We start from the raw sequence: 26,908 nt of genomic DNA on the forward strand, positions 1-26,908 counted from the left end.
TTGACATTGGTAATGGCAAATTTCCTATAGACATGTTGACTGGCTGCATTAACTTTCCTCAAAGTTTTTGTCAGTTAACTCAATCAAAAGATGAACTTATTCAAAAGGTGTTTCCAGATGTTTCTCAAAATTACAGAAACTATATACTGGCTGCAAAAAACATAGATGTAAATGAATTAAATTTCAAAATTCAAGAACAAATTACAGGCGAATTGAGGATATATAAATCAGTTGATTCGGCTACTAATCAAGATGATGTAGTCAACTATCCACCGGAATTTTTAAACTCGCTGGATTTGCCAGGATTGCCACCTCACAATCTTCAATTAAAGGTTGGATCGGTGGTTATAATGTTGCGAAATATCAACCAACCGCGTCTTTGCAACGGTACACGGTTAGCGATAAAAAAATTACTAAACAATGTGATAGAAGCAACTATACTCAAAGGAAAGTATGAAGGAGAAGATGTTCTCATACCGCGCATCCCAATGATTCCGACTGATGTGCCATTTGAGTTTAAACGACTACAGTTTCCAGTGCGGCTTGCTTTTGCTATGACTATAAACAAGTCCCAGGGGCAATCATTAAGTGTTTGTGGTATTAATCTAGAAAACCCATGTTTCTCACATGGTCAATTGTATGTTGCCTGTTCCCGTGTTGGAAAACCATCAGATTTGTTTATCTATGCGCCAGGTAATTAAACAAAAAACATCGTATACCACAAAGCACTACAATGATAATAATAATAATTATGATTCACATGATTAACAATAAAGCGATTACTTACTTTTAAATCCTTATATATGTTGTATTTAATTATTTTTTATTCACAACGTCCTATCACCAGGGTGGGTTCTGTTCAGGAGATTTTTTTTAAATACGTAGGCAAAAAAACATTTACAAATCTTTTTGACAGGACGAAGTCTGTCGGGTCAGCTAGTAGGTAATAAAATCGTAGGAAAGTCAAAACTGTAGATTGCATATTTTTTTATATTTTATCTCTTGGTTGACAGTCCTAAGCCTGTGTAAAGTATGAAGGTAAATCAAGGGATATTTTTGTCTACATTTATACAGTAACAAATAATGTATAAACTATAAAGCAGTTCTCAATTTCTCACAGTTTCTATAGCACCTAGGAGCTGTGAGGAACTGAGGAACTACCTATATTATCAAATGTTAGATTCTGTCAAACTTGAAACGTGGTGGAACTATATAGTTCCGCGAACATGTTTCCTGAACATAGTTCCAATTAGGAAATGAATGATTCCATGTTCAATCCGCTCCCGAACATGTTAAGCGCATGTCTACGCGAGACGCGACGCACAAGCGACCAACACGGCGGGTATCGCGAGACTAGTCGCGAACGCGTAGAATACCAGTATCGTAATGTGAGAGTCTCCATACAAATGTATGTGAGATACTTCGTGGCGACTAGTCTCCGAGACTAGAGTCGCGCGGGCGTATCGTAATGGGAGAAGGGCTGAGAATTTGAGAACAAAAAAACTGCAAGAGCTTCATCGTCACTGGAGTCGCTCGACATAACGTCAGTCTACAAAAAACGAGTTTGCACAAATGATGAATTTAGTAACTTTTAAGTTGCATAATATGCGAGCATCGGGTAGCGAACATGTATCCAACTAGTATTATACTCGAGTATCGTACCCTACAAGTATCGTAATGGGAGAAGGGCCTACCAGTATCGTAATGTGAGAGTCTCCATACAAATGTATGTGAGATACTTCGTGGCGACTAGTCTCCGAGACTAGAGTCGCGCGGGCGTATCGTAATGGGAGAAGGGCTTAAGAATTTCATCTCTATCGTCAAAGTTCCACTTAGGACATTTTAAACATGCACACGACTGTGTTATGATGTATCTACGACTACAGACAACTTTGACCTTTGTTATTACAGTACGAAGATACGTTTTCGATAAATCACTCTTAATTTGAATCTAGAATGTAAATAGTCTAAACTCTTTTCACTACGAAAAAACCTATTTGTGTCAAATGTCAAATAGGTAGCACGTCATTTAGAAATCTGTGAAACGATTAGGGTAACCACTATAGTCATTGCCCATCATACAGTGATTGCCAATGTTAAGGAATAATACGTTTATTTTAATATCTAAATTAACCAGTTCAAATTAATTGCGATATATGTCACTTTTAGAATATTGGTAACATTTTTAATTTATAGAACTCATGTCCGACGTTTGTGCGACAGGTGTGTAGTTCGAAAAGAAAAAGTAAGTTTGTTGCAATATTTATTAAGGATAACACATTTGAATTAACAGTATTCGCTAGTATTTCTGGTTTTTAAGTGTTTTATATTGAATTAGTATAAAGTTATTGAAACAAAGGACTGATGTTCTTTTAGAAAGAATATTTAAGTTACGTTTATAATAGAGTTTATGTCAATGTTTTACTAAATAAAGATACTATTGACCAAAATTGTGTATCAATTCCTTAACCGGGTAATAACTATGCTGGTTACCCTATATTATTTTAATTTTGATAGTTACATTATTTCCTATATTGTCCGAATAAACCATGTCCTGAGTGGGTATCGAACCCACTCCTGACGCATCGCAGTCGTAACATCAACCCACTAGGCCACGGAGCCTGTTGAAAACGGTAGCAAAGCATTATTGTATTGGCGCACAAAGATTTGTCGCAATAATGACAGATAACAAATTCATTACCAAGGAAACGTAGGTTCAAGCCAATTTCGACCTACGCATATATAGACGTGTTTTAGAAAATGAGCACATGGTGGGTCATGATTCAGTTTGTTCGATAGTACATACAAACACACGTAAAATCACGCCCATTTCCCAAGGGGTAGGTAAAGTCCAAAGAACGCCATTATCCCTTCTAATTTCTTGCGAATCATTAACACTCATACTAGCAATGGGCCAACATTTTATAAATCTTGTCATTTAGGAATTTGTTATTTACACAGAATACTTCTTGCCATTAATTATATCAGTAAAACTAATTTCTATTGGAATGAAAATGTTTACTTTTATAATAACTAAATAAACCAATTATTGTCTAGACATATAACACACGATTAAATAAATAGGACACGTTACATAAACCAATAAAATTGGGACAAATTACAATTTTTTTTTACCTTTCTAATATTATTTCTAAGAAACTATAATTTTTACTGTTAGGAATATAGCTGTCATTTTAAATAAAATCTTCAGAAAACGTATGCTTGTATTCCGTGCAAAGTACAAAAGAAGAATAACTCGTAAGCTGGACGGTATCTATATACTAATATTATAAAGCTAAAGAGTTTGTTTGTTTGATTGTTTGCTTGTTTGAACGCGCTAATCTCAGGAACTACTGGTCCGATTTGAAAAAATCTTTCACTGTTAGATAGCCCATTTATCGAGGAAGGCTATAATAATATATCATCATCATCATCATAAAAAAAAAAAAAACCTGCTACGACCATTAGGAGCGGAGTAGTAACGAAAAATGTTACAAAAACGGGGAAAATTATGACCCATTCTCTCTACGTGACGCAAGCGAAGTTGCGCGGGTCAGCTAGTACAAGTATAAAGTGCCGCGCGAGCCATAATATAAGACACATTTGTGTGCAGCACTAAAATAAATGTAGGCGCTTTGCATAAAACGGTAGTTGACTACCAGTCAAATCAGCAACTCTTTATGAAATGTCAAAAACACATTTTTGGTATAGAATTACAACATAGTGACGTCATAGTATTTTAATTCCGTTGGTATCAAATGAATACAATTGTTTCAGTCTGAAATAATTACAAATTCAACAATATTTACAAAAAAAATGAATGAACATTGTAAGGGTACAAGTTAAATATTTTTTCGTTAACTACCCAATTATCTTAAAATATGCCCTTTTTTCTGTTCACTAAAGAGCGCCACGTCCTTTAAAACACTATAGACACATTTAAATAAGTAAAAGTGTAAAATATTCAAGAGTTTTACTGGAACTAACTTAAGTTGTACTGTCGACTATAATTTTACTTACAAATTGTACCAGTGGGTGTTTTGATTACACCCTTTGACGCGTAGATATTTTAAAAAGATTTTTCTGTTTTAAATTTCTAATGAGATGTGCTATTAACCTGATTTGGTTAATCTAGTCGTAAATAAGTTTAAATGTAAAATAAATATTACAGAAATTCCTTTAATGTTATAGTTTTTTTTTATAAGTTCTTTCCGAGTAAATATAGGTATAAGACAGATTTCACGGACTTTTAATGAATAACCCTTGTTTTAAAAAAGATTGCAGGAAAGCGTTAGTTAAGGTGTAGCTAAGGGCCTAGGCATTGTGGAATTTTATGGGGGAGTACGATGTTCAACAGCGGAAATCTTTTGGCTGATGTAATATTGATGATGGGACCAATTTATATGAACCAGCCGAAAAAATCTCCCTAAAAAATCTATCCTAGAGAACCTTCAATGCACTTCTTCGATAGGTAGGTATATTTCTAACAGACATAAGTAAGTTACAGAACAATAGAAAGAACCCTGACTCAAGGTAAGTACTAAATAAGATATGAGTTGTAAAAACCGACAGTTAGTTTGAAAAAAACTTCAAAGTGAAAAAAATCATGGGCCATACTCGTCAGGTTATCGTTAACTTGACAGGATAATTTCATGGTTTACGAACACTCACACTTTTTTAAATAAAGGTGGTGTTCGGAGAATGCGATTTGTCGCAGGCGAAGTACAGGTTGTCGCATAATATAGCGTTGGTTAGTCGCAAAATATGACGGCCTTTTTGTTAAAAGGAACATTGCAGAAATTTAAAATATTACATTTCTATTTTAAAAATTAAAAACACACAGTTTCTATTACCGCAAATTCTTCACAGTATTCTTTTTACATGTTTTTACAAACGACCACTACAATTTAAAATAAATATCGTGAAAATACTAAAAAGCTACAAATTCTTCAGGTAATTAGAAAAAGTAAATTTCAACCAAAATGTTTTTTACTATAAATTTTAAACGGAGTTTTCAAAACAGATATTGTTAAAATTCAAGAAAAAAAGCTGCACTAATAGGCAATTCCTGAAATCTATTAAATAGAAGAAACTCAAGGTTTTATAAAATAATACCTCCTCGTTAGTTTGGAAGTCCAGACAGACAACTCAATTAGGTTTTATTCCAAACTGTTCTATTCAAAATATTTCGGAAAACTATTCTAAGTTACTTTAAAATAAGCAAATTGAATAGTGAAGAAGTATTAATCTTTATAAATAAAAATGAATCACCGATATGTATATACATATGTACGCGAATAACTTTTGAACAACTAAACCAAAGTAGATATTATTATTTTGATATGTTTGCAACTGTCAGGGCGATATTTTGTGAATTTTCTGATCGACGGGATCAAAATTCACAACACGGAAATGGAGTCGGAAGCCGGTCTACTAGTAAAAGTCGGTTAGAAACGTATATTTTATAACAAAATTCTATAAGTAGGAATAAATATATCCAACAATATAAGAGACAACTTCTTAAGTTCTAGGTTACACTACATGTTTTTTTTTAGAATGAGGGAAATAACGCGAACACGCATTTTTTACCTTGAAATGCCTGACGTTTCGACGCAGGTTACACTAATTGTGGTTGTAGGCTGACTGACAGCAAAATGCGTATCCACGTTAATTATTCCTGTATTCTATTATTTAATAAAGAAAACGGTTGTTCATTTATCTATATAAGTGTATATTTAGAAGTAATTAAGTATGTTTATCAGTTATTTGGTTATCATAGTACAAGCTCTGCTTAGTTTGGAATCAAATGACCGTGTGTAAGTCGTCCAAATTTTTTTTTTTATAAAGTTATATAAATATCATCGGAGCGTTCTATAAGTAACCTATACTTTATATTATAAATGCGAGAGTTTGGATGTGTAGTACTTACTGGATTAACTCACAGGATACTCACCTCCGAAACACCTTCCACGTCGACGGAACCGCGAGTAAAAGCTAGTGTACTTGTAATATTACGTAGTCATAAAATATTAAACTTTAAATTGTTATAATAACTATGCAGCTTGTAAAACGTAATGAGTGTCAGTATTGCATCTATTAATACAGCGAGTACTGTAGTTCAATCCTCTACAGTCGGTGCCGTCGAGTATCGAAAGTTTGACATTTAAAGTGTAATGCCAAAATAGTTTCTACGACGTCCGTTAGAGGAGCAGTACCTCGATTTTCTACCACTATCGACTACCGACTACCGGCAAGCTGACGGAATTTTGACATTTAAAATGTAGTACCAATATAGTTCCTACGACGTCCGTTAAAGGCGCTGAACCGATTGTCATACAAGATTTCCCGATAGCTAGCCGGTTTTGGATATTTGATAGTGGTAGAGAATTGAGCTACAGTAACCCACGGTTTCTGAGGCACACTTAGCGGTAGTTTATATTTTCTATAGCGGTGAAACTCATATAAAAAAACGCTATTAAATTGATAAACTACCGCTAAATGTACTCAGAACCCGGAGTAAGACTTTTATTCGTCGCGTCGGAACGACACCTTAAATTTGACGTCTGTCGATTGTCCCACAGTCGAGCAGGAGGTGTTGTTAGTACACTTGAATGACAAACTGGAATCGTACTAAAAACCTTTTCAGTACTTAAGCTTTGAATGCTTCAACTCAACAAATATTATAAATTGAAATCTTCTAGACTCGTCTGCCTGTATGTTTACAAGAGACTGACTTGCGTATAGATTGATTCCTAAGGAAAGTTTAAGTGTACAGTTATAAGTTTTCTTTTTGTAAAATAGCTTTTTAAGCCTAAGCGAAGCCGGAATGGATCGCTAGTTATGCATTGATACAGCGTGAATTGAAAATACATTTATCATAGCTTTTCGTGACGCTTGGGTAAAGTTGGTAATATGTGCTTTATTTGCATTATTTTCCCTTTTTATGCTTCTTACTTTGTAGTAGTCTAGTTTCTTATACAATTTTCATGAAATATTATGTTCTGTAATATGTAGATTTATTTAGGAGCTGGTACTCTTCTATAAATGGGACCCAAAAATGCTTAAAACAATTTTTGGATCCCATTCATAGAAGAGACCAATAACTAATGCCTAAAGGCCTTACTTCAAAAGGAAAGAAAGAACCGACACCTAATTAGTCGTCACGGACCAGTTTTTCCAGCGAGTGTACACCAGCCCGCCCACTGATTGAAAGCAGTGCAGCGCCGTAAGTATACTTCCGACCTTCTTCACCTACGGACTACACGTACGTACTTGACCATTATTTTATATAATACACTAACTGACCCGGCAAACCTTGCTTTGCCATAAAGATTATATTACAATGGGTATAAAATAGGGGTTGGTAATAAAAGGGTAAAAATTTAGGGATGTATGTTTATTTAATGCGACGCAATAGAAAAAAATTAAAAACAATTTTAATTTCTTACAACCTTTATCACTAAAGGGTAGGAAAAATAGATGTTGGCCGATTCTCAGACCTATTCAATATACTCTCAAAATTTCATGAGAATCAGTCAAGCCGTTTCGGAGGAGTACGGGAACGAGCATTGTGACATGATAATTTTATATTTAAGATAGACGCCGTCCCATTACTTGGCATAAGTAACCTCTCTATAGGAGAATTTATTTACGTTAATTAATATGATTGGTGTAATGCCGGGCAAAGATCTCTAACGCATTTAAGCTACAATTTTATTGGTAATCAAAGTTTTTTATACCTTCTAGAACTATGAAGATAATTCTGAATAGTAGTTAAAATAAATATGATTTATTTCCTTATTAGTTCTGTTTTATATAAATATGGCTATTTTACAGCAAACCAAATAATTCAAGAGGATAGAAATAAGTCAAGGCTATATAAAAATCTTTCTTATTGAATACCAATGTAAAATAAATAAAAGAGGATGATGCTGTCCCCAAAAGTCTGCTCAATATCCTGATCCGATTAGGGAATCGTGAAAATTCTAGACAAGACCTAGATAATTTTGAAACCCGATTAGATACTTCCAGGCTAAGAATTGCGCAATAAAATTAAATGTTTTTCAAACGTTTTCATTGTGATACCGACGCATTCTATACGCAATGTGCACTTCAAGTTAAACGTAAATAATATAAAATATTTGCTTACTTTCGGGTATAAATAACACCTTTCTAAACCCTACATTAAGGCCATTGATAAATCCTAACTAATAATAATTTATCTTATTTATTCTGAGACATAGATCTACATAAAGATACTTTATTGATACAAATCTTTATGATATAATTCCTAGGGCCCATATATCAGAGAGATATCATAAGACAAATCCTTGGTCTGTCATATCGCGTCCGCGCTATTTCTATGCCAAGACTGAATGTTACATAAGATATATAAAAGTAAACTAATAAAACAACAAAAGTAAGATTTATTACGAACATTTTTGGAAAACATATCCGCTCCTCTTCAGTGGTTTAATCCTATTGAAAAACGGCATTACAGCCTGTTTCATAATCAAAGAAACGCTTCTTATCTTTTTTATAAAATTAGAAGTGCATTTGACATCTGAAATAACTGGGAAAAATAATTCCTGCGCACCTAGCATATTGCATGCTAGGTACGCAGTAGCGCGAAATCTCCCTTCCGATATTTTTTTCGTAGAACTCGGTAGATGAGGTGGCTTAAAGTCTATATCATAGTATCAATTAGTTTAGCTTTATTATACAAACCGACCAAAAAAAAAAGATTTTACAATTATTGTAGTTCTTTTGCTTAGCTCATAACTATTTAGATTTGGAAATACGGCCTAAGTATAAAATTTGAGAAAAAGGGGAAATAATAGCTCTAAATTACCAATTTCAAACACCACGAGAAAATAATAACCGATAACCGAACTAAAATTATGTTTATTACCAATACCGACAATAAATTATACTAATATACCTACAATTCATTTATAATGGGCTTTTTGTTTCGTATTTCCCATTCAAATACACTGTACAAGTATTTACAGTCAACACAAATCATTCGTGACATAACAGGCCCTTGGGTTACATTACACCCCTTTTTGTGATTGCGCCATATTTGCACATTCAAATTAAGGTCTATTTATTGAGTTATAGTGGTACTATATTGTTCTTATAACAATGGTAAGGGAAGATGTAATGTCGAGTTGATTTAGGATACGTCTTGATGTTTTGTTGCGCGGAAAAGCGCATGAGTCGAAGGATTTCAGCTTGTGAAAATTTTACTGCCGTATGCAGAATCAATATTTATTTCAAAGATACTCAGAAGTACATATTTCTGTCGAAATTATGCTCGACAACATGATACTTAAGAATAACTTGAATGTTATTGCCCTAAGAAAAATGTTCTTATATTTTAGACTTTCAGAATGCCCAATATCTAACACAAGTCATATAAACATAGATCACTTGCGACAATCCACGGCAATTGGTAGAGAAAAAAATACAATGCATTACGAACCGGTGTATCTTAAAATCTAAATTAAACAACAAGACAGTAAGCCTGTTTTAAAAAAATACGTACAAACCCTTTTAAAGCTTAAACATACGAATAGGAGTAACTAATTAATAGAAGATTAAAAGCTTACTACAAGTACTTTCAATCTTTTTAAGTCTACATTTTATATTCACAAACGGCTAGAAGTAAAATCTACTTTTCTGTTTGAAATTAATTCAATTCTTGCCCGGAGGCGAGTAAAATTAAATCTAGAATATAAATGTTATTGTATCAAAACAGTTGGTACTAAAGATATATGGATGAAAAGACTACGTTAAGAAGAATTAAGTTGTAAAAAAGTACGTGAAACATACTAATCACAATTTTAGTTTGATGAGCAAAAACATAAATCTATAATTATTTCGTTAAACAGCATATGGTTCATATATAATAATATATATATGGATAGAAAAATCATACATTCCCTACTAATGCTAAATTAAAAGAATCATAAAAATGTGATAACGTTATAACAATCGAGATCGAACGATCGATAATGAGCGAGAGACTCCGAAAAAATGAGGTGACGAAGTTCGCACGTTTGTTATAGCCCGATTACAGATATATTTCTTACTCCAATAAAAATACTTTAAAAACTTAACAAAATTAAAAGCACTATAATTTTATGAAAAGTACACCGTATGCTGTAATAGTCGAAACCAAGGATAAAGTTGCACCTTCAAAAAGTCTTCAGCAAAAAGGAATAAATCGATGATTGATTGCCATGTTCATATTAGATTCTTTTTGCCGTGAACTTGTGAAGTCTAAGGTTAGCGTTTAAGTATAATGGCTATAAGCATCGTGTGAACACCCGCACACTTGCCATTCAGCCTATAATAAAGCTATCAGCGGCATAATTGATTAAAACCGCCCAGTTCAAAGAAATACTGCTAATTGATAACTTGTGACGGCAAGTTATGACATGATGAAAGGTTAAATGGTACTCAATATCTCTATTAACTTTAGCCTGCGACTTCCATGCAAAATATTTTAGAGAGTAAATGTACTCTACGTGTTAATCCAGTTTATAAAATGTCTATATCAGCTTAGCTTCGAAAATTACAGCCGGGACCCAATTCAACGTGCCTTCCGAAATAGGGAGGAGCTCGATAGGTATAAGATCGCCTATCCACAGAACAACCTCGGCAACCGTGGCTTATCATCAGAGATCGAACCGCTCGGCTGTTGTTAACTTAGTCACGAGCTCCGAGAATTTATAAACTATCTGTGTAGGTACTAAAATCTGTTTAACAGTATGTCATGATTGAGTAAGAAACATTCGGACTTTCGTATAAATATAAATACACTTTTACCCCCGTTCAAGGTTGTGCTTTTTTCTGTGTACATTGCAATTCGGCAGCTAAAAAGTAATAAACGTAGAATATTTAACAGGAATCTAAGTACAAAGAAGTTTCACTCATCAACATTTGTTTCAGTAACAACGGTCCATCATGTTGATGCCAAAGCCGTTGAAGTATGCCACAATATCTGGTGGAGTCGCTCTCTTCGGTCTTTTATTTGGATGGGTCCTGTTCCCAACTATATTGAAGAGTCAGCTGAAAAAGGTAAGAAAACTTGCACTTATTTAAGTGATGATAAACATAACGTTTTCCCGTACGGTTTTGTAGGTATTGCCTATATAATAGAGCGTCATATCGTGTAAAATAAGATATCTTCTTTACTTATTTTCTTAGTCTACCTGACTGCTTCTTCTTTAAGTAATCCTTGATAAAATAATACTAATTCGGCTCTCGTATGAGATTACAAATTCTCATGAAATATATTCATTCTTTTACGATTTTGCTTATTGTTCACTGTTCATGTCTAAAAACTTTGACCAATTTCGTTAAATTTTATGAAAATAACATCTTTATTCTACCAAAAATTTATGCAAAATACACACCGATCAACGTCAAAACTTTTTTCATACGAAAGTGCTCAAAGCAATGATCATTTCCCAAAGTTCACAAGTCGTATTAAGCCAAAACTATAGCAGGTTTCTAAGAATACGTGATTCTATCAAAATTGATAAAAAATGTCCAAACTATAACAAAAAGTAAATTTTCTCTTGTTTTAATATTCAGGGCTCTTTCAATTCAATTTTCTTTGAACAAAATGTATTTATTTTCCTTTGGAGTTTAGTTTTATCAATCTAAAGTAAAGAAGTGATTATATTTACATTATTATTTAATTCAAAAGCATTCTTTTAGAGTTAATTTTATTTGCTTTGGAAAAATGTAACTGCTTTTTATTATATCTTTTTTTATTTTAATATTGTTTTCGTGCATGTTCAGCCTTATGTAAAAAAACTTTGTCCAGAGATTAGTAATTTCGCTTTCATTTTTAAAAATATAAGTAGAGGACATGTACTCCATATTTTAAATATAATAATATTTGATTATAAATGGTCAATAACACACAATATCATGCACATGTTAACAATGTTATAATATTGAAAAGAACAGTGTAAATAGAAAAAAAAAATTCAACGTTATTTTAACCAAAACCACTTCGTATCCTAAAGCAAAACCTTTGTAGGCATAACAATATCTTTTCCGCTATGATTATTTTGCCTCGTGTCAGTGCGAACACTCCTTCAATTTCCGGATTTAACAGTGTGTTGGGATGCTACATAAATTGTTTTAAAACTTACATAATATTGTGAGAGACAACTATTTCAACGGCGTGGAACATTTAACAGATTTGAACACATAAAATGATGAACGACATAATACGTGTTAAATATATAAATACGTTACATAGATTTTTTACCATATAACTATCTAACCCAGCGACTTTCCTCCCATGTAATTTGGATAAAAATGAAAATCAAGTTCATCTTCTCACCTCATTATTTATCTGACTCTGGGTTTTCAACTATCGCTATGTTAAATTTCGTGCAAATCGGTTTAGTAGTTTACACGTAAAAGCACACACGTAACAGACACACAAACTTTTCATGCTTGTTAAAACTATTGGTTAAATATGTATTTGTAAATGTATCTATGCTGAAACAAACAACATTGGAAAAATCACAAGCTGTAGCTCGATTCTCGACTACTATCGATTACCGACCACCGGATTGTCTCCGACAAAGTTTGTATGAAAATCTAATCAGCGCCTCTGACGGGCGTCGTAGGAACTATTTTGGCAGTACATTTGAAATGTCAAACTTTCGATACTCGACAGTACCGACTGTACAGAATCGCGCTACAGTAACTATTACACAAACCTTCAGTCAAAACTCATTTCATTGATTAAGGTCAATTGTTCCTCAGGAAATGGCTCTATCTAAGAAAACGGACGTTCGCAAGATGTGGGAGAAGATTCCTTTTGCGTTAGACTTCAAGGTGTATCTGTTCAACTATACGAATTATGAAGAAGTACAGAAAGGTGCCATACCTATCGTAAAGGAAATCGGACCTTATTATTTTGAGTGAGTAGAAGTTTAATTTTTGATATTTAATTAATTATTAATTAGCCCAACCCGTAATTGGCCAGCGTGGTGGACTCAAGGCCTAACCCCTCCCTTATTACGGGAGGAGACCCTTGCCTAGCAGTGGGACAGAAATTGGTTAAATTTAATTATGATATTGAATAATATTTTAATATAATTAAAAATGAATTTTTATATGACGCTGAGAAATAATAAGAAATTTGTAATTTATGACCGATTTTTGAATAACGGCTATAATAAAAAATAATCTATACTAATATTATAAAGCTGAAGAGTTTGTTTGTTTGATTGTTTGTTTGTTTGAACGCGCTAATCTCAGGAACTATTGGTATGATTTGAGAAATTCTTTCAGTGTTAGATAGCTCATTTATTGAGGAAGGTATAGGCTATATAATATCACGCTACGGTCATTAGGAGCGGAGTAGCAACGAAAAATGTTATAAAAACGGGGAAAGTTTTGACCCATTCTCTTAGGTGACGCAAGTGAAGTTGCGTGGGTCAGCTAGTCTTAAATACGTACCAACTAAAGTTTCGAGGCAACATTTTTAAAATACAAGAATGGTACCGAAGATAATTTTCTACGATAGATCGTTAGTTGACATACCTGTCATAGGTACAAATTCAATGCACCAAACTTGCATAGCATACGAGTAGCTCTTATAAGTTTAGCAAATACATAGCGCATGTGTAAACGCGCTTCAGTAAAAAGTCCTAAAGCATATTTTTAACAAAGAGTATTGAAATACTTTCTTTAAACTGAAAACGTAAAAAGATTCAATTATTTCGTAAATAACGGACAAGTAACTTAATTACTATTTTCTTGAGCCTACTTTATAGGTATAATTACAAGCCTACTTATTAGGAAACTAATTTCCAACGACATTATCAATTATGAATCCAAATTACCCTGTAATTATAGAAATGATTACAAAAGCCTTTTTTGATTGTTTTTTGCCGCATGTCTTTTTTTAAACTATTTTAACAGAGAATAAACTTTACGTGATTAATATTGACTTTGACTTAAACATAACTTGCAAGATTTCTGTGTGTGATGTCTTGCTAACAAACACCGGGATTGGTGAAACTTAACTTGATAAAGTACATTGAATTTCATAGAATGCTATGTCAAAGAGAATTTTTATTAGTTCATATTATTACCTTCATAATATCACGCCCGTTATACTCGAAGGTGAAGGCGAAATGTATGTGTATGAAATACACACTTTTCGCCATAAATATTGTAGACTCGGTGTGCGAGGATACGAGCCTTTTGCTATATACCAGTCACGTTACCAAACTTCGACTATTGAAAATATTTTAATACACATCAGAAAAGCCCAATAGCACTTTGACCAACCGGGGACCCGACTTCGTGATCAGACGTAGATAGTTCATCTCATGCACTAACAACAAACCTTAAGCCATCATATTCTACACGAGTCTCTCAAATGGTAGACTACATAGAAGTTCTAGTTTTTTCAGTCCGTAGCCGAGGCTAAATCATTCCACACCTCGTTTCTCTCCTGCATTATTAAAGGAACCAATGAACCGTGTAATAAATCCCAACATCTCATCTTAGGGTACAGTCAGCGGCAAAAATGTATACACAGTTCCACATTTTTTATCAAAATACTAACGTACTTGTGTTTCTCTGATCGCGTTTATCGTATATTCAGTCTCGTATACACAGTTTCGAAGTTAGTAAGAAGAAATAGTTACCTATTTTTGGTTACAGATCTTTGAATATTGTTAACGATCGGTCCAGATATTTAATTGTAAACCGTCACGGACAGATAGACTTGCCTTTTTAATATTAGTATGAATACAGTAATATTTAAAAACTTCTTAAAATAATTTCAATCCAAAAATGTTTTTGATTCAACTGATTGTTTTATAAAATCAATTAAACAATTTTCTATCTGTATACCTAATACACAATGGATGTATTCGATTATAAAGCTGCATTTGAAAGTAAGATTTTATACCTTTTTAAGCTAATGACTGTACAATGTACATTCGATGTTGATTTTTCTCACAATTTTGGGTATTCCGCTCCTTTCCCTCAAGTATTTCGTGGAAACAACGTGCGTAGTAATTTAAAACATAATATCATGAACCTTTTGTATGAAGATAAGAAAAGATAATATTATCATTACAAATTTGTTTCAAACATCTGAAACGCTAATAAAGAATACTTTGGAAAGTACTCCAAATATTTTGGATAAAACGTATTAGCATTCTCAAAAGCTTCATCTCTCTTTCATCCAGTTATAAGAATGGTTTAGTTGGTAACTTATGAGAATATTATTACTACTATTCAAGTAAAATTAAATCAAATTTATAGTTTATTTGTCGCTATTAACTGGCATAATTAATCTCTATAATGTCATTAAAAAAATAATTCGAAAGCAATCAATCTGTGTCATGACAGATGCATAAGGTGGCTAGGCCTGTATCACTAAGTGTAGTATAAACATAGAATCAACTTGGTGTGGTGTCAACAATTTGTTACAAACATAAGCATTTTCAAAAACCCTCCACTCCCTAATAAGACCTTAAATTTAGTAGACCTATAACAGCTCCATACAAACACGCAAAACCTTTAAACAAACACCGTGCGAACTGTACACGTGTACCTATCGCCTTGATATTTCAAACCAAGGTAAATATTCCCTTGTATTTTGCAACACCGTATAATCATCGCGAAAACAACAAAAGATTTTTATTTCCTTTCTATTGAATTATTTATTTAATCAATATGGACGCCACAGCCCTTGCAGTTAGCTTGTTAAATTACAGTTTTGTTGTATCTCTCTTTAATTAAAGGATTGTAGTTGTTTGCTAGTCAATAGTTAAATTACTTATTTTTACTTAAGCTTGTTAAATTATAGTTTTGTGTGGACTTTGCATTCTTTAATCAAAGGATTGTATCAGGATTGTAGTTTTTTAACTTAAATGAATGGTTATTTTTAACTGAACTACTTGTTAATCTTTTTACTTTACTGTACTTAGTAAAATTAGTGGGATATTATGAAACGGCTGATATTTTGTTCTTGTGGGTGTATTTTATCTTTAAGAATAATTACGATTTACGCGGAGGTAGAGATTATAGAACGCTACTTTCTACTTACTATTTTGAACTAAACAAGTATTTTGCCGTTGCCTATATTTATTTGCATTAGGAACTTGTATACATATTTTCTATTTAGTAATACCTGAAGAGTGTGAAAAGACGTATCATTATAAGGAAAAAATAATTTGAAAACACCCTCCCTAAAATGAAATATTGAATGAGCGGTCCTTAATGAAGTAAATGCTATTCAAATGAGACTCACGGTCTGCCGAATTTAATTTGTTAAACGAGCCATTAAAACACCCAGCGGGTATGCATCAATGAAATTCTTTATTGAAAGCCTATGGTTTTGGTGTACATTATTATTTTAATGACAAATTAACGTGTTGGCGGCATTCATGGAACGACGGCTTTTATGGAAATATTTATAGTAAAAACAAAGCTTGCACAGTTTGATTTATTTGTTGTTATTTCGATTCTTTTTAATTTCGACAATACTAGGATGTGTTTTTATGGTTTTGAAGACTTCAACTAAATTACTTTCATTTTTGTTTGCATAATAATCAGGAAAAGATTTTAGCAAAAAAAATATTTGCAAAAAAAGCAATGCACACTAGGAACAAATTCGGTGCTTGGTATTTTTTTTTTTTAATAACCCATATCTGTCCCACTGCAGGGCAAGGGTCTCCTCCCAAACGAGGGGGAGGGGTTAGGCCTTGAGTCCACAAGCCAAGTGCGGGTGGGGGACTTTGCATGCCCTCAATAAATGTATTAAAGAAATTTTAGGCATGCAAGGTTTCCTCACGATGTTTTCCTTCACCGTTAGAGCAAGTGATAATTATTTCTAATACACACATAACTTCGAAAAGTCATTGGTGTGTTGCCTCGGATTCGAACCTGCGACCACTTGCGTGGGAGGTGCCAACTTAAACCATTCGGCTATCACTGCTCACTATTGCTATATACATATATGCTGCTTGGTATAAATAAATGTATTCTTTTTCTTAGAGAATGGAAGGAGAAGGTAGAAGTAGAAGACCACGATGAAGACGACACTATCACTTACAAGAAACTAGACGTGTTCTACTTCAGAGAAGACTTGTCAGGTCCTGGACTGACTGGTGAAGAGGTGATCGTTATGCCTCATATGTTCATGGTGGTAAGTTAGAACAGTTCTTCCTTATTACAAATGTAATTACAGAGACGCTAATATGTCTGCCAGTGGAGTTGGCAAAAAATACACTAGGTAATTTCTACATTGACCTTGAATTTTATCATCTCTGTACCTGAAGGCAAGTCTATTACCACATTTCCAAAATGACTATTATTGGGCATATATTTTAACATTTTTAGTAAGAAATTCAAATAGAAAGAATTTTTTTGTCATTTAGAATGTACTGCCAAAATAGTTTCTACGACGTCCAACAGAGGCGCAGATCAGAATTTCATACAAAATTTCTCGATGACAAGCCGATTGTCGGTAGTCGATAGTAGTAGAGAATCAAGCTACATCAGTCAAGTTTAAGGAATTAACACACAAGTTAATTGTATTAAACATCATTTTAAATATATATTTCTTATCAGGGTATGGCTGTAGCCGTATCTCGTGACAAGCCAGTGATGCTGAACGTCGTCGGAAAAGCACTGAACGGACTCTTCGACACACCCAAGGATCTGTTTCTAAGAGTCAAAGCTCTGGACATTTTGTTCCGGGGCATTATTATCAATTGTGCAAGAACTGAGTTCGCTCCCAAAGCAGTCTGTACCCAGTTGAAGAAGGAACCTGTTAGTGGATTGGTGTTTGAACCTAATAACCAGATTAGGTTCTCGCTTTTTGGAACTGTAAGGGAGTATCAATGTATCATTCATTTGTTAAGTGATAACGCCAAAAATCTTTTTATTCAGGCATTTTTTTATTGACAGACCTTCTGAACAAAATGAGCATCATAACAAAATCAAAGAATTGCTTTTTTTCCCCTTCGTTTAATAACTTGTTATAAAGGCAGGTTTTAGGTATCACTTTCTTCTTCAAGTTTATATTTTTAAACGAGTTCTTAATTTTTTAATATAGTCTTTTTGTGTACCTATTATGAGAATGCAGTGACTGTGAGAAAGAACAAAGCTTGTTCTTAAGTAGCGCTATCAAAATAATATTAAAAAAATGGTCCTTGCCTTCCAGCGTAACAACACAATAGACCCTCACGTGGTGACCGTTAAGAGAGGTAAAAAGAACGTGATGGAAGTAGGCTCTGTGATCGCAGTAGACGGCAACCCAGAGCAGACCATCTGGAGAGAACACTGCAATAACTATGAAGGGACTGACGGTACCGTGTTTCCTCCGTTCTTGAAGGAGACTGATAGACTGCAGTCTTTCTCCGGAGATTTATGCAGGTATGTAGATAAAAAAAAACGTTAGGCCACCATTTCTTTCAGTTGTTTTTCTGTGCCTAATATCTATAATTTAATGTATTTTGAGCATGCAACTGTGTCTGTAATACATTCTTTATATCCTAACTAGCTTTCGAAGCTATGATATTATAATTGTTTTAATTTTTCCTTTGAGCCGATAATCTTACTAGCACGTTACTGGGAATTATGACGTCATCGGATCATGTTTTACCTTTAAATAAGTTAAGCTTGCTACACACATATTCGGTTCGGCAATATTTATCGAACAAAAAATACCGACTTTACTCAGTTGTTCAGCTTGTGCCGATTGGGTTCATTTACTCTAGACATATGCGGTTTGCCACCTGGTTAGGACCATTGATGCCGAACGGTATATATGTGTAGCAAGCCCAACTAAACATTACTAGCAGAAGTTACTACCACTACCGTGTTATAGAATGGCACGTGTATGTACGACGGTCGTCCTCCAAAAATACATTCTAGAAGCATGTATGGTGTAGTCCCAATTAACTTAGCTACAAGTTTGATCTTCAAACTACAACTAAAGATACGGTGAAATAAAGCCTACCTGTGGTACGATTTCCTGTACAAATTGTAAGTCGGTCAAAATATATCAGGCGCAGTTCGCATGAACAATTTCGTTCACACAATTTTAAACGTCAAACACTCGCAAGACTGGACACAAGCGCGATACTATAGATTATCTTAGGTAGAGTTTGACATTTTAAATGTACTAAATAATAGTTTCTACGGCACTCGCTAGAGGCGCTGAATAAGTTTTCAAAATTTCTCTTCAGCTACGCGGTTGTCAATAGTCAATAGTAGAAAAAATTTGCGCTACTGTATTTCGCGAAAAATACTAATTTGTAGAGGTTACTTTACGTCATTGATACTATGTGGGTGTTAAAACAATAGTCTGTAAAATATTGTTAAAATAATTAGAAAATTGGAAGGTACAATGTTCTTCACGTAATTAATTAGGTGCCTATTGTTTTCCTTACTTGGTATCGAAATTGGTAGTATCTTTAGATTTAATTAAAATAATGAACACAGTTTTTTCTGTCAAAGTAGATCAGACACGGCAGGTATAGATATTTTTTTTAAAAGTTTCTTCACTTTTATATTTTGAACTCAACTCAAATTTATAAGCAAAACTATTTTTATTGAAGGTATCCCTTTTTTACCAAGTAATTCTAGCAATAATTATTGTCCGCTCATCCATCACAGACTTAACTTTTCGACCAATTTACAAGCTGACTCACATTTCTCTCGTCAGAACTTTCAGGCCCTGGTATCAAAAGAAAACCTCCTACCGCGGGATCAAGACAAACAGATACATTGCCAACATCGGTGACTTAGCCAACGACCCAGAGTTACAGTGTCTCTGCGATGCACCAGACAAATGCCCTCCGAAAGGCCTCATGGACATGAACAAATGCATCAAAGCTCCGATGTATGCGTCCATGCCACATTTCTTGGACTCCGATCCTGCATTACTTGAGAACGTAAAAGGACTCAGTCCGGATGTGGAACAACATGGGATTGAGATTGATTTTGAACCGGTATTTAAGACATTTTTATTCATATTATTATTCTGGACTAACATGATACCCAACCCGCACTTGGCCAGTGTGATGGACTCATGGCTTAACCCCTCCCTCATTGCGGGAGTACACCCAGCAGTGGGATATCAAAGGGTTAAATTTATTTATTATTTATTTAAAACATATTTTCAAAGAAGGACTGTGATTTTGCTGTAATATATAAATTTTTCATCAGTAAATAATAGAAAGACTTTATTATATACATGTATCTGGAAACTTGTCTTTTAGTATAAATAATTACGATACCTTGTTCATAACAAATAATATGACGACCTCTTTATGTGTCTTTTTCAGATAACCGGCACCCCAATGGTAGCAAAACAACGAGTGCAATTCAATATACAGCTAATTCAAACTGATAAGATTGAACTTTTCAAACAGTTTCCCAATACTATTGCACCCTTATTTTGGATCGAAGAAGTAAGTAGCCGAACTTCAAAGATTTTTTTCTGTGTATAAAAGTAGGAAGAAAATCCCAGTTGTCACCCCGGGCTGGCAGTTTAGAGGGAACAACTGGAGAATATACCATTTTTTGACGCGAACACAAAAATAGCCCATACAATATGACCTTTAGCTTCACATGTATTATTCGCCATATGAAGTAAAAATAACATCAATATTTAATTATTTTCCACATAAAAATAAAATCCACTGCAATATTCACTAACTTTATTAATAAAACTCTACTAACTAGTTTAAAAAAGGGTAAAAAAATCCACGAACTACTAACACAATTCACAGGTCGCTTCGCCGTGGCGGAATTAAATTAAACAAAATGTTCCACGATATAACATAGGTGCGCTTTGATGTCACATAAAGCTTTTTTAAGCCACCAACCACGTTATGTTTTACTCAGCACTAATTGCTTTTATACATGAATTGAATTTTAATGAATCATTAAGTTCCCACACTGGTGATACAAATCCCGTTAATGACAACATTTTGATGAAATAAAGCCGTCATATTTAAATTTATAAAATTATTTTGCCAATGAGTTGAGTTCCTGTTGATACAAATTCAGCGGAGATTTTTGTTCATATGTTTGCCTTAGACGTTTAGACATTTTTACTAATTTCTTTCCTTTCCTTCAAAGCTTTGCCTAAAACATTATTCAATGTTAAGTGACGCTCTGATTTTTTTTTACCTCAACCATACTTATTGCATATTAAAATTTATCGTAGTAGCATGTATGTGTTAACTGCACATTGGCGCAGTGGTTTAAGCGGTCACCTCGCCGCAACAACCGTAGCGCCGCGTGTGGTGGGTTCGAATCCCACCCGGGACAAATCTTTGTGTGATGAGCACGAGTATTTGTTCTGAGCCTGGACGTCAATTTATCTATATAAGTATGTATTTAGAAGTATATAAGTATGTTTATCAGTTATTTGGTTACCATAGTACAAGCTCTGCTTAGTTTGGAATCAAATGACCGTGTGTGAAGTTGTCCAACGATATTTATTTATTTATTTATTTATTTATTGCGATAAATAAGACATGATACTTAAAAGTTCCTTTAAGTTGATGGATATTAATGTCATTCCAACAGAAATATAAAGGTTTAAAAAGTAGGCACTTGCATATTTGAACTCTTTTTCATCCATCAATAAAATAATCTTCTACCTGCAACACCAACCAAACCACGTGATGACAGTCGTCAAAAGGCATAAGAATCAGAAAGCGTGTGTTATTTTTTTAATTCCCAGGGTCTTGCCCTCAACAAAACCTTCGTGAACATGCTGAAGCATCAGCTCTTTATACCTAAACGTGTTGTGGGAGTGCTTCGCTGGTGGATGGTCTCTTTCGGCAGTCTGGGTGTCTTGATCGGCATCGTCTTTCATTTCAGAAGTAAGATATCTTTTCATTGCTTGCAAAAAATTTGCGGCAAGAAAATTATCCTATATTTTAGAAAATATTTTTTTTATCGTATTCAATATAGTACAGTAGCTCGATTCTCTACTACCATTGATTGCCGATAACCGGCTAGCTATCGATTTTTTTTTTATGACATGCGGTTCAACACCTCGAGCTGGCGTCGTAGAAACTATTTTGGCAGTACATTTTAAATGTCAAACTCTCGATACTCGATGATTCCTTTTGTAAAGAATCGGGCTACAGCACTTTTGTTTATTCGATACAATAACACATCTTTTACATTTGTTTTCTGTTGAAAATAGTTATCTACGTCCCTTCCTCAAAATCTGTCACCCTGAAATGTAAATTTTATCTAAATGGGAAAGAAAAGCAAATAAACACACTTCCAGACTTTCCACAAATATCAATTTCAAACTTAGCAACACTTTAGTTTCTTCAACACGAAAACAAACATAAACTGACTAAAGTGTTTAATTATAGGTAAAACTCGTCTTTAAACCTACCTAGTAGACTCCCTATCCAATTAGATGCATTAGAAATAACCCATTTCCCCTTCCTTAGACGACATTATGCGTCTGGCTGTTTCTGGAGACACGAAGGTCACGAAAGTAACTCCCGAAGACGAACAGCAGCAAAAGGACGTAAGCGTCATTGGAAAAGTTGAAGAGCCAGCTAAAGTGAACATGTAATCCACTATCAGACGACTCTTAGGATTCATGATCACTTTGAGTCGTCGTTACGCGGTAGTGCGAGGCGGAATGTGGCTGCAAGTCTATAGGTACCTAGTCAGACGAAGAGGGGCTTAAATGCTTTTAGTGGTTATAGAAATATGGACGCTAATGTGTACGATTAAGAATCAATATTAGTTGCACCTCCTAAAAAATCTAGTGACTTAAAATAATTTATTTGAGAAGTATTTTAATTACCTTAGTATTATGTTTCATTAGGTAATTTAGTTTTTAGTTGTAAAGATGATTATTTTGAAGAGATAGAATAGTTTGAATACGTTATGTTAAATTGTTTTTGTATTCTGTTCTCTTATTAATGTAGTATTTTGTCTGTTAATACATTTTGTTCATGTTGTAACAATAATCTAAGTAATCAGACTAGTTATTACTATTACTATTTATATTCTAGTTTCTAGGTTTCTATTTAAGGTTGCTTTATTTAAAACCTGCTCTGATAGAATATTAGTCAATCAATTCCTTAGTTTTAAGCAACGCACAGAATTATTTCTTACTGTAACTGTTATGTTAAGCTTATTTAAACGCTCTACGATAATTTTACCTCTTAAATTAGATGTTCATTATGCTTAATAGTTTTGTCATACTCAAAGAAAAATCCTATTACTGTGCACATGTATTGTGTAGATATTAGAAATAATAAACTTCTAGGTTAGAAACTGCGTTTCATTTACCCGTTTAAACTTGCGGTATGATTCTCTACGATTATAAACAAATCAAAAACCGGCTAGTCATCAAGACATTTTCTATGAAAATCTCATCAGCGCCTCTAGCGGGTATCGTAGAAACTATATTGCAGTACATTTCAAATGTCAGACTCTCGAAACTCGCTAGCACTGGTTGAAAAAAAATGCGCTGCTGCTGTACAGAATTTTTGAGACCCGGATATCAAGCCAAACTGCATGTAAATATATTTTTTGACGTAAAGAAACAATACAAGAACAGTTCATAGTCTTTATTTTAAATTAAAACTAACATAAGTTATATAGATGAGCAATCACATATTTAATATAACTTACACATTAACTTTACTTTACACTTATATATTTACAAACTTTACATAAACCCAACTTAATATACATAATAATATTGGTAACAAACGGTAACTTTTATTACGGTGGTCAATTTTTCAAAAAGAAAAATTTTACACATATCACATTTTGTCAGTACAGTCAATAGCAAAAATAAATATACTCGGTCGCACTTTCAAACAAATTTATTTAATGGTTTCTATAAGTCAGCAATTAATACAGAGATCTTGAAATGACTTTGAATTTAAAAAACATTTTTTAAACACTATTTCTATTGATTAAAAATGCATTTGAAAATGTGACACTGGAGAAATATTTTTAACACTTTGACTGTACATATTTTACGTTATTTGTTGTTTTTGAATAAATATATACCCTGAAATATTCAGACTTCGCAATTATTAAAAAATTTAGACTTTCAGTAAGTATATTCCCTTTTAGGCTTCAATTCATTAACAATTTTAATGGTAGTCCAGTATCATATTTTTTATTTATTATTAGGTACTAAACTCTGATTACTCAATATCTCTTTGTCTACACCACGTCTTTCAAAGACTTGGTTATTATTATCACTGGGCTTAGATATAAAACTACATACTAACTGCTAAATACTTAAAATATCTCAGCAGTCAAAAAAAAATTATCAATCAAATTTTTACAGTCAATTTCTTTAAGTTATGGAAAGTCACCTTTTCAATAACTGTTCTTAAGCTTACTTCACACATATTCAGTTCGGCACGTTTGATTCGGCAATTTTTAACAAACAACATAATCGACTTGAAGCAATTACTGCACTTGTTCGGCTTGTGTTTAGAATAGAATCCTTCGGGTCTGATGGTCATAATTCGGTTTAAGGATCAGGCGCGGCGATGTCGAGTGGCATTACTCCCGAACATTCAACGTTTAATGCTGAACCAAATATAAACATGTGTGTAGAAAGCCCTACTTCGACTAATTCATTTCCATAACAAATATTTATTCATTTTAATTTCCTTTTAAATCGCATATCACTGTACATACTAAAACAATTTTATCACCAATTATTACAAATTCTTCTTTGATATCGTAGCTTGACTCAACAAATTTGAATTCAACAAATTGTTAGAACTGCCGAACAATTTCTTCAACTGCTTCCTCTGTACATAACTCACTAGTCTATTGAAACTTAACCTTAAGACGTACGACATAAGAGCGTAAATGATTAGCAGTGTACTTACGACTAAAAGGATTGCATCAAGGCAGTAATATTGGAAGAAGTTCAAGTCTTTTGCGGGAGACTGGAGATGATAAGCTCCTTTGTGTCTAATGACGTACTCTGTCCAATAAATAGCTCTTTCAAGAGGAGTTTCTTTCTGGTCTCTAAGTAAAACCTGTCTTTTCTTAACTTCAGTCTTGTATCTCGGTTCTCGGATTACTTCTTGAATGGCTTTGTATAAACTGTCTGAGTTGAGATGTCTTAGGTCCAGTTTTTTGGCGTAACCGTCGATTTCTGCTTTGGCCGCGTTGACGTCATGGTCGCAGAAGACCGGGATGCTGACGATGGGGACGCCGTGGTAGACCGTCTCGAACATGCTGAGAAGACCTCCGTGTGTGATGAATGCTTTAATTTTGGGATGGCCTGGAACAAACATAAAGAACATAAGAACCAGTACACTTTTATATTAAAATAATAACTATATTATTTAAATATCCATTAAATTTTGATGTAAGCTTAAAGTTAACAGTATTGCGAGACCTGTACATATTGAACACTTAAGTTAACCTATTACGATAACTGTAGTAGTAAACAAAGGAGAATACATTTTCAATAATCTAGTGAAAATAACACACATTTAAATAAACATATTATTATAATTAAAACCCAACCACAAGTTTCCACACGATGAAAAACACACATAAATCCATTAAAACGTTAATCTGTCTCTAAAATATTCTAAAGTCTATTAAGACCTAGACACTAGACTGTAAACTATTTCGTAAAGCTTAGGCTTCCATTACTCGCTGTGTAAGTTGAGTCTATTACCACCAACTTTGAAAAAGCATTATGCTTAGTTTGTATTATTAGATTGCATTTAAGCCATGCGCTTAGTGGTTAAAGGAAAAATATTAAACTGTTTAATTTACCTAATCAGAGCATCTCTGAAATAAATAATATTAGTTTTTTACAATTGCAGTTTGTAGAATACGTTTATTCCTCTTAATGAACGTATGAACAGAGTGATTGTTAAAGAGTCAATGGTATTTAAAGAACAAAAATTTAACAACATCAGAATATTCTCTCCTTTAACATCTAAAAGTGACTTAAAAAATATTCGATATAAAATCGAATGCCTCCTCAGGATATGAAAAAAAACATTTGCTTTCTTAATTTCTTCGTATTTTATTATTTCCTCGTACGAATTTCTATTATACCAGCACTACGTCGCACTGATTACAGTTAAAACAAAGAAATAATTTCCGATTTATAATTTCCGTGTTCCTCTTTAAACCTTTCTAAACCTTTTGTTATCTGTATACCTTTATACACATACAGTAGAATAAATAGGAGCCTATATAAAGGGCTATATTATCTACAAACTAGCAAAGATAAGCGTCTAACACGATACAAACATTTCACATTAGGTAAGGTTTAATTTCCATCCGTTCAGAGGGTTCAGAACAGAATTTAGGTACAGTCAGCTCCAAAAGGCGCTTCACAACTTAAAATGTGCGGAACCTCTTTGTAAAAAAAAAAATATATTGGGTCGGGGAAAAAATCTTTTCGCATTATCAAGAACATACTTCAAGAACCACAAGTACACGGTTCATTAGGTTTCTTTCAGTGAGCTCGTGAGGTACCCAAATATCGAGTTTTTTTGTGTAGAGAAAAGATTTTATTATAAGTTCATATATACTATAATGCGAAAAGACTTTTTCCCCAAACTAATTAATACCAGAACAAAAATAGGTAGAATATAGAGAATCGAACATTTTAATTAATGGCAAATGTTTTCTTGATGGAATAATGTGTTTGCTTCAGAATATAGGGTTTCAAAAGATTGAGTACGCTCCGCGACTTTTGGAGCTGACTGTACAAATGCTTAGTAATCCTTGGAATAATTATTGTAGTATTCAAAGGTTGTTTCATTAACATTGACGTCTAGACTAATGCAGCTCACAAACAATGATTGAGAGAGAATATTCAAAGGATTTGAACAGT

The 26,908-nt window shown here is 33.6% G+C and overlaps 2 protein-coding genes across 3 annotated transcripts in view; one reads left to right on the forward strand and one right to left on the reverse strand.

Annotated features, from left to right (window-relative positions):
- Positions 1-7,234: 7,234 nt before the first annotated feature.
- LOC142977175 (sensory neuron membrane protein 1-like) lies at positions 7,235-23,331 on the forward strand. 2 transcript variants are annotated; one of them, XM_076120915.1, is made up of 10 exons: positions 7,235-7,264; positions 10,957-11,085; positions 12,799-12,956; positions 17,059-17,209; positions 17,635-17,892; positions 18,230-18,441; positions 19,736-20,021; positions 20,358-20,483; positions 21,767-21,908; positions 22,497-23,331. In XM_076120915.1, the coding sequence occupies exons 2-10, from the start codon at positions 10,972-10,974 to the stop codon at positions 22,622-22,624; spliced, it is 1,575 nt and encodes a 524-aa protein (XP_075977030.1). In that variant the 5' UTR covers positions 7,235-7,264; positions 10,957-10,971; the 3' UTR covers positions 22,625-23,331. The 2 variants fall into 2 exon arrangements, with proteins under 2 accessions (XP_075977030.1, XP_075977031.1); XM_076120916.1 differs by having other exon boundaries at positions 22,416-22,556.
- Positions 23,332-23,618: 287 nt separating this feature from the next.
- Ugt50B3 (UDP-glycosyltransferase family 50 member B3) overlaps positions 23,619-26,908 on the reverse strand; it is a 64,838-nt gene continuing 61,548 nt past the window's right edge. The window contains exon 7 of the mRNA XM_076120952.1: positions 23,619-25,327. Within this exon, the coding sequence (XP_075977067.1) occupies positions 24,753-25,327 (575 nt within the window). The 3' untranslated portion in view covers positions 23,619-24,752. The remainder of the gene's footprint in view (positions 25,328-26,908) is intronic.

The sequence above is a fragment of the Anticarsia gemmatalis genome, chromosome 12 (assembly GCF_050436995.1).
Source record: "Anticarsia gemmatalis isolate Benzon Research Colony breed Stoneville strain chromosome 12, ilAntGemm2 primary, whole genome shotgun sequence".
In the NCBI taxonomy this organism is placed as follows: domain Eukaryota; kingdom Metazoa; phylum Arthropoda; class Insecta; order Lepidoptera; family Erebidae; genus Anticarsia; species Anticarsia gemmatalis.